General features: G+C 40.6%; 1 protein-coding gene across 1 annotated transcript in view; it reads right to left on the bottom strand.

Annotated features, from left to right (window-relative positions):
- Positions 1-5,410: 5,410 nt before the first annotated feature.
- Positions 5,411-9,263, bottom strand: part of SERPINB10 (serpin peptidase inhibitor, clade B (ovalbumin), member 10) — a 26,025-nt gene continuing 22,172 nt past the window's right edge. Inside the window, exon 7 of the mRNA XM_006837544.1 lies at positions 5,411-5,815. Within this exon, the coding sequence (XP_006837607.1) occupies positions 5,411-5,815 (405 nt within the window). The remainder of the gene's footprint in view (positions 5,816-9,263) is intronic.

Here is a 9,263-nt window from a genome sequence, read left to right as displayed (position 1 = left end):
ATTAACTTCAGATTGAAGAAGTTGGTTGTTGTTATGTGCCATTGAATTGGTTCTGGCCCATAACAACCCTGTATGTGGTTTAGGAAGAGTGGTTGGTGTGTTTGACCCACCAACCTTGGTGGGTAAGTAAATTTGAATAGTAGTGGTATTAACTTGTCTTCCTCATAGGTATATGGATATTATTCAACCACAGACAACACTGTACTTCAAGATAGATCTTGAAATGTTCTTTTTGACAATGAATGTGATGCCATTCCTCTTCAGTTTGTCTTTCTTGGCATAGTAAACTATAAGATTGCCTGATTCTTAATTGCCAATACCAGTCCATTTCAGCTCATTAATGGCTAAGATATCAATCTTTATTCATTCATTCCATTTTTGACAACTTATAATTTTTCTAGAGTCATACTACATGCATTCCACATTTCAATTATTAAAGGATGGTTGCAGCTTTTTTTTTTTTTCATTTTGAGCTGGGTCATATCAGCAAATAAAGGACCCCAAATCTTTGCCTCATCCAAGTCATTAGGACCAATTCTACTCTGAGGAGGCAGCTAATCCCCTGTCATACTTTAAGTGCTTACAAACTGAGGGGCTCATCTGCTGCTCCTATATCTGACAGTGTTCTGATGCTAATGCATAAGGTGGCTAGCAGCTAACCATTCAGAAGTGGATTTGTCTGTCTTAGTCTGAGAGCTCTGATGAAACTTGTCCACTACAAGTGACATTGCTGGTATATAACAATACCTTGGCATAGCTTCCAGCATCACATCAGCACACAAGCCAACACAGTATGACAAAATGACGGACAAGTGATGACAACCAACCTACTTTCCCCAAATCCCAGCTACTATCCCAGGGCTTTGTGTTAAGTTTGCACCCATGCCTGCCCCACTTTGTGTTTTATAAGATGAACACTGAAGACTGCTCTCCCAGGACTGAATACTGACAGGACAGCCATGTCTACATGTTACATAGCATGTCCAGAAAATAGGTGGCGAGGACAATACAAGGTAAAAGCAGATAATAAAAGTGGAGACACCCCAATACAAGAAGGGGGAAGGAATTGGAAGAACAAGGTGGATAGGAAAACAATTAGGTAGGTTTGCGTGGGCTAAGTGGGACAGAGGTAAACAATGAAGTATGCACAACCTTGGAAAAACAAGGCTCTGGGATATAGGGATTGAGAGATGGTTGGAATGGGCAAAAGGGGAGAAATAATGTTAAGATTCTTGGCTGTCTTTTGAATCTTGATTTTCCCGGCATACCATTATAAAATAGACACTTGAGGGGGAGAGAGAAAAATAGCCAGAAATATCACCATAGAAAGCTTGTAAGTCCGTCTTCTGCCTATAACTGATTTGAATACCTAAAATGGAGCTACAATGTGCCCAGTGAAGGAGGCTTCCTGTGGAGCCTCTGCATTACATAAGGCCATAGGGGGAATCCTGAACCTCATCCAGAATCTTCTGCGGTGGGAAATTTCCACTTGAAAGGACAAGCAGACCAGTCTGGAGTGGCTAGAACAGAAGATACTTCTTGGGAAAAAAGGCTAACAGGAAAAATACAAAACAATAAAGGCAGTCCGACTGACTACTACAAGAACAAGCAAGTTGCTTGCTCAGGAGACATCAAGGCAAGCGGTCGGGTCCCCTCAGGGCAAACCCCATTCCAAGACTGAGACTCAATGGTAATACACAAGCAGACACGTGCTCTGATTGGTGACCACATTCGTCATCGATAAGGGGAAGTGAGGGAAAAACAGCAATGAAGCTGTGAGTTAAGTCCAACCACGCTCAATACACTCCTGAGAACCTGGGTGGAGATCTGGTTGGTCAGCAGTGTGGCAAGACCTGGGGACTCCTGGGTCCAGAGTCAGTGACATAGCCACAGAGAACTAGAGTGGAAAATGAAGTGCCCAGCTGATAAGAAGAGAGGGCATATGCACAAGAACACCCACACTTACAGATAATACCCACTTGACCTGGCTCCAATAGCTAGATGATCAGAGGTCAACTAGAAGAAGAAAGAAGTGGGGGGGGGAAGTAATCTGATACAATTTGATGAACTTGACTTACACCTATGGATGCAGTAGCTCAAAAGAGGGAACAAATCTTTACAGTGAGATCCTTCCCATCCCTCAATACACAGGATAGAAAGAGATGGGCAACTTGGACATTGGCTACCCAAAATGGGGGTGGGAGGGGGCTACAATGGCAAGAAGCTTTCAAGAGGGAGCCTAGATCCAGAGGGCCTGGAGGAAGGTAGAGTCTCCACTGAGTAGTATTCAATCTGTCTGGAAGACTGATAAAAGGAGATGTGGATAGCACTCATGTGGCACAATAGTGAATCATTACTATCAGGACTGACTGTGAGGTTGGAAATGTAAAGGTGGATGTTTTGTAGCAAAAGGAGGGGATGGTTGACTTTGTAGTCCAGGAGTGGAGGGCCCTGGGACCATCAAGGGAGAAGAGCGGAGTGCAGGACCCTACCCAGAGAAACAGTGACTCCAGAGATGGATGCAGAGATGATGACGTGGAGAGATGGAGCAGCTGGGAACTCTAGACCCAGAGACTGAGAGTGGCTGTGTGCTGACAGCTAGGGGTCAGGCTTGTGGGGTGCACCATTTGGTTGGTTGATGATGCATGGAGGGGATTGTAACCAAGGCAATGTAACGATATACGAGGATGAATGTAAAGCTAATGGGAGGCCCCCTAAAGGCAGTGGATGGCATATATTGCCTTAGTTGGGGATGGCTGATCATCTCCTGATGGCTGTTTGGATTTATTGGAGTCAGGAGTATCCTTTCCCTTTGACCTTAATAGAGTTCTGGGTTTCTTCCCAGGCCAGTTGTCTCTCACAAGGCACAGACTGTATGTCCATTAGCAGACAGGGAGACACCATGCACTCAGCAATTCTCTAGTGGATTTAGGTTGAATAACTGTTTCTAAATGATGAAGGCTAATGGCTCAGCATCTTTCTAGGACATTTGTAGTGTAAGGATGATAAATACATGTCTACCATCTTTTCAAAGGAGCTCTGGTAGTGTAGTGGTTACGAATCAAGCTGCGAACCTTAAGGTCAGCAGTTCGAAACTACCAGCTGTTCCACGGGAGAAAGAAGAGGCTTTCTGCTCCCGTAAAGATTTACAGCCTCAGAAACCCTGCACAGGGTTGCTATGGGTTGGAATCGACTCGACGGTACTTAACAACAACAACAACAACCATCTTTTCATCATATATTATCCCAACAGGCTTATAGGAGTCCCTAGTTGACTCAAATGTTTAAGAACTGCACTCCTGACAATTCCACCCAGAGGCACTTTGGAAGAAAGATCTGGCAGTCTGTTTCTGACAGGTCACAACCTTGAAAACCATGGAGCATTTCTACTCTACACCCGTGGAGTCACCATGAGTGAGAACAGACTCAGGGGCAAATAGCAATAGAAGGCTTACAATAAGAAATAGAATTAACACCAAAAGTCACTGGATATTTTCAAATCAATTATGTTTTTGTTATTGTTAAGTGCTGTTGAGTCAGTTCCGACCCATAGTGACTTTATATAGGGTTTCCGAGGGGCAGCTGGTGAGCTTGGACCACCAACTTTGCAGTTCAAAGCAACTTTGCAATCCACTGCATTAACCTAGAGTACCACACCAGGACTCTAAAATCAATTATAAAAGAACACAATTTGAGAATGCTGTAGTCTCAGTTCCTGTGGCAAAGGCCTGGGGATTAGTGGACAATGGCCGACTCTGAAGTAAGAGTTGGATGCCATCCGATCTTCCTGTCCTGTTTTAGGGACTGATTTACAGAGGGGCTGGACAGACTCTATAGTCAGGACCCCTGGCCAACTCTGCTCAAAGCAGCAGGGCTGCAGGTAGAAAGGTTCCAATTTGCCATTACGCAGAGCCTTGCATTTTACTGGTCTCCTCTTCTCTTCCTCCTTCCACTATCCATTCATTAAACCTGTTCTGATGTGAATTCCCTGGTAGGAAGTCTGTCCCTTCCTCTGGACCCTGGGTATCTGGGAAAAGAAGACACAGGCACCAATCCTTTAAGTCTGGGTTCATGCCATATCTGTTTTCACTGAGGGCCACAAGAAGGCAGGAGGAATTGCTGACCCCAGCCCAGGAGCCCACCCCAGGTGTTTCCAAGGTCCCCACACTGAGTGCTTCTGTCCCTACTTCCACCTGTGCTTACCCTTCATGGTTGAACCACAAGGTGCTGCATGATCCGACCACCTCGGATCATATTTCCAGTTTAGTGTCTCTGCCCAACTGGCCCTGGTCATGCCAAGATTCTGCATCAGGTTGTAACCAGCCACCCTATTTGCTCTGTTTGCAGAAGTTCTACATGTAACATCAGCAAAAATCCTCATGTAAAGCCTTCTTATGCAATAAAGTTGCTCCTACACACATACACACACAGGCACGCACACACATTTCTAGGAAGCTCAAAGGAGACCAAACGTGATCCCAGAAGACACCTAAACATCCTGCCTCCACAACAGCTCACATACTTAAATAAATTAAACCTTTACTCTTAGTTTCAAAACTTTTAAAAAACAGGATGTGAATGTGTCTAAAAACTTACCTATAATCATTGTTGCCTTTTAAATAACTTTTATTCTGCAATCCTTTTAAATTCACAGGAAAGTTGCAGAGGTAATTTCCATGCTATTCCTCACAAAGCTTCCCTCGTCTCACACCTCACACCACCAAGATCTACCTGTGAAAACTCAGAAGGCAACATGGGTACATTATTAAGTAACCTCTGGTTTCACTAGTTTCTCCAGAAGTGGTTCTGTAATTATTTTTAAATGAGTTAACAGCAGCAAAGAGCAATATGATTTTACAGTGGTAACTTAAGAACAATCAAATGGTATCATTGAGAAACACCTCTTTTATTAATATCATATTACCTTTAACTATATGCTATTTTGAAGCAGTGGAGAAATCAGGCCCGGGTAAAGGATTTTTTTTAACCTCATAATACATGTGAAATATGATGAGCAAGAATAATAATGCAGTGACCAGGTGGCTCAAAGAGTGTAAGACCTGTAATGGATCGAACATAGTATCTGTGAACTGTGAAAATATAAATCTACGAGGAGGCTTCAGAAAGTTCATGAAAAACCTCCATTCCCTTTTAATTCTATTTTTCCACCAATTTTCTGAAGCCCCTTTGTAAATAAAAGTCACATTAAGACCAAGTATTGTTTAAGTGGTAAAAATAAAAACTGCTCTTCTCTCTAAATGCACTAGAGCATTATTCTAAGGTTTACTTACTAATATTTGATCCTGAAAAGGGCCAGTTTAAAATACAGTGGCTACAATGATAACTTTTCCACCCTATGGGGCATTTTAACTCTGTAATGAGGCCTTGTTCACTGAGACAGGTGCATTGTTTACGGGGAGCAAAAGCGTCCATAAAAAAGGATACTCTTGGTTTTGTCATGCCTGATGAAGAAGAGGAATGGGTGGTCTGCATTGAATTCTATGGAAGGGAGTCGAATCCGGAAATCGACCTCACTCCCAGAGCCCGCCGCAGCCTCTGTCCCTTTTTCATTTATGTCCAGGAAAGACTTGTGGAAAACATTGGACAGAAAGAGGTTTCTCTCCAAAGACATCCCTGAGAAATCAGCTTTGCTCTGGCTAAAGGCATCGCTCATCCCCAGACTGATCAGGGCTGATTTGAGGTCATAACTTTCTTCCAGCTTGAATTTTGGGAGATGCAATTGCACTTCATATAATTCCATCATCTCTTCACTGGTCCACTCATTCAACTTCTCGTAGGTGATGGTCTTTTCTAGCTGTAAGTTTGGAACCAAGGAAGAAGGGTCAGTGATACCAAAGTAAAATGAGAAATGTTGGTTTAGTGAGACCTGCTACAAATGCATATAACCTAAATGGTAAATGACCACTCTTACTCTGGAGGATTGAGTCCCTAGATCGTGTAAATTGTGAAGTATTTGGCTCTGAGATGAATGGTTGGCAATTTGAATTCCACTAAGGGCACATCAGAAAAATGGTCTGGTGATGTACTTCTGAAAATAAACCATTGAAAACCCTATGAAACATGGTTATATTATGACACGTATGGGTTCTTTGTGATTTGAATCAACTTGACAGCTGCTTACCTTGGGCTTTTTGGTTTTTTGTTTTTCCATTATTCAGGAGAACATTTGGAAGTGAAGTGAGATCATTTGCACTATTGATCTTCAGAATCTTTGTTTTGCAGTTTGATAGTTCTCAGGATAGAGAATTATATCTTGGTCAGAAATAAAAGTGCTTTTATGAATCCTGGTATTGCGCTGTGGGTTAATGTGCTGGACTGCAAAGTTGGTATGAACGGCAAGGTCAGCGGTTCAAGCTCGCCCGCCATTCCTTGGAAACTCTATACAGGGTCGCTATGGGTCAGAACTGATTCGATGGCACTTAACAGCAACAACAACACTGATAGTGTAAATATGTATAGCAGTGACACACTGTTCAATATAGTGCCTAAAGATGAGCTCCTCAGGTCAGAGGGCACTCAAAATAGGACTGAGGAAAAGCTACCTCCTGAAAGAAGAGTCGTCCTTGGGTGGAGTAAAGCTTTCAGAACTTTGATGATGGAGGGCAACTTAAATTGAGAGGAAACAGTTGAAAACATCCATTACTAATTAGAAGAGGGAATGTATGAAGTATGAATCTAGAAAAATGAAATGGAACGCAAAAAGATCGATATCCTAGGTATTACTGAGGTGAAATGGACAGTATTGGATTGGGCAGTCATATTGTTTACATATTGGGAATGACAAAATCAAGAGGAATGACATTGCATTCTTCATCAAAAGGAACATTTCAAGATCTTATCTTGAAGTATAATACTATTTGTCCAGAATAATATCTGTGTGGTTACAAGGAAGATCAGTCAATACAACTATTATTTAAATTTGCACATCTACCACTAAAACCAGTGATGAAGAAACCAAAGAATTCTACCCACTTCTTCATTCTGAACTTGGCCAATCAAGATGCATTGATAATCATTGGTGATTGGAATGTGAAAGTTCGAAATTAAGAGGCGGGATCTACAGCCTTAGAAAATATGGTCTTGGTGCTAGAAATGATGGTGGAGATAGCATGACAAAATTTTGTAAGACCAATGACTTCTTTGTTGCAAACATCCTTTTTCAACAACATAAACAATGGCTGTAAATGTGACCCTTACCATATGGAACACACAGGGATCAAATTGACAATATCTGTGGGAAGAGACACTGGATAAGTTCAATATCATCAGCCATACCAAGGCTAGTGACCAACTGTGGAACAGGCTATCAATTACTCTTATGTAAGTTCAGGCTGAAAATGAAGAAGATTAAAACAAGTCCATGAAAGCCAAAATAGGACCTTAAGTATATCACATCTGAATGCAGAGATCATCTCAAGAACAGATTTGATGTGCTATTGGACAATAATGATCGAAGACAAAAGAGTTGTGGAATAACATCAAAAACATCACACATAAAAAAAGAAAATGGTCATTAAAATTACAAGAAAGAAAGAAAGAAAAGACCAAATTGGATGTCAGAAGAAACCCTTAAAACTTGTTTGTGAGCATAGAGTAGATAAAGGTAATAAAAGAAACAATGAAGGAAAAGAGCTGAACAGAAATTATCAATGGACCACTCTAGAAGACAAAGTCAAGTATTATCATGAAATGTGCAAAGACCTGGATTAAGAAACCCAAAAGGGAGGAACGTGATCAGCATTTCTCAAGCTGAAAGTGCTATGAAAAAATTCAAGCCTCAATTGCAATATCGATGGATTCTACAGGCAAAATATTGAATGATGCGGGAAACATCAAAAGATGTAAAGAATACAGAGACTCACTGTACCAAAAGGAACTGGTCAACGTTCAGCCATTTCAGGAGGTAGCATATGATCAAGAGCTGATGGTTATGAATGAAGAAATACAAGTTGCGCTGAAATAACTGGTGAAAAACAATTTAATTCTAATGTTTTGACAAAATGATACAGCGCTAGAAGCACTCATTAGTCTATGACAAGAAATTTGGAAGATAGCTACTTGGCCAATCAACTGGAAGAAATACATAATTTTGCCCATTCCAAAGAAAAGTTTTCAACTAAATGCAGAAAGGATCAAACAATATTACTAATATCATGCATATTAGGCAAAATTTCGCTGAAGTTAATTTAAAAATGATTACAGCACTACATCTATAGGGAGTAGCCAGACATTCAAACCAGATTCAGAAGGGGATGTGGAATGAGGGATATCACTGTTGATGTTAGATTGATCTTGACTGAAAGGAAAGACCAGAAAGATGTTTGTATTTAATTGACTATGTAAAGGCATTCAACTGTGTGATTCATAGCAAACTATGGATAACATTTCACAGAATGGAAATTCCAGAAAACTTAATTGAGCTCATGTGGGACCTGTACATAGACCTCTTGAGGTGGTCATTGAAACATAAAGGGGATATTGGGTGATTTGAAATCAAGAAAGATGCACATCAGGGTGGTATCCCTTTGATATATTTATTCAGTCCATATGCCAAACAAATAATCTGAGACGCTGGTCTATATGATTGGACAATCAAGAATGAAGGAGGGCTTGCTTGCCAAAAGTGAAAACTTGTCTCTCTTACTGATGAAAAACAAAGACTATAGCCTTTCGTATGGATTATACTTTAACATAAAGAAAACAAAAATCCTCATAATTAAAACAATAAGCAACATCATGGTAAATAGACAAAAGACTGATGATGTCAAGAATTTCATTTAACTTGAATTCACACTCAACACTTTAGGAAGTATCAGTCAGAAAATCATATTGCATTGGGTAAACCTGCAGCAAATGAGCCCTTTAAAGTGTTAAAGATCAAATGTGGTATTCTGAGGATTAAATGTACCTGACTGACCAGGGTATTTATAATAGCTTCGCATGCATTTATATTATAAAATGCATATGAAGGTTGGAAAATGAATAAAGATACTGAAAAAGAATTGATGCATTTGAATTATGGTGTTGGTAAGGAATATTAAAAGTATCATGAACTTCTAGCTGCAATGATATTGTGAATGTAAAATAAATAGCCTCTACTCTGGTAGATGGGTCACCAGCGGTGGACAGGTTTAAAATGAGTTTCCAGATGAAGACAGACTAGGAAGAAAGAGTGACAAACTACTTGCTAATATTTAGTCACTGAAAACCTTATGTATAGCAGAGAAATACTGTCAGATATA

Source organism: Chrysochloris asiatica, unplaced genomic scaffold (assembly GCF_000296735.1).
Source record: "Chrysochloris asiatica unplaced genomic scaffold, ChrAsi1.0 scaffold00021, whole genome shotgun sequence".
Taxonomy (NCBI): Eukaryota; Metazoa; Chordata; class Mammalia; order Afrosoricida; family Chrysochloridae; genus Chrysochloris; species Chrysochloris asiatica.
Note: the sequence above shows the minus strand (reverse complement) of the source record. Positions and strands in the feature narration are given on the sequence as shown.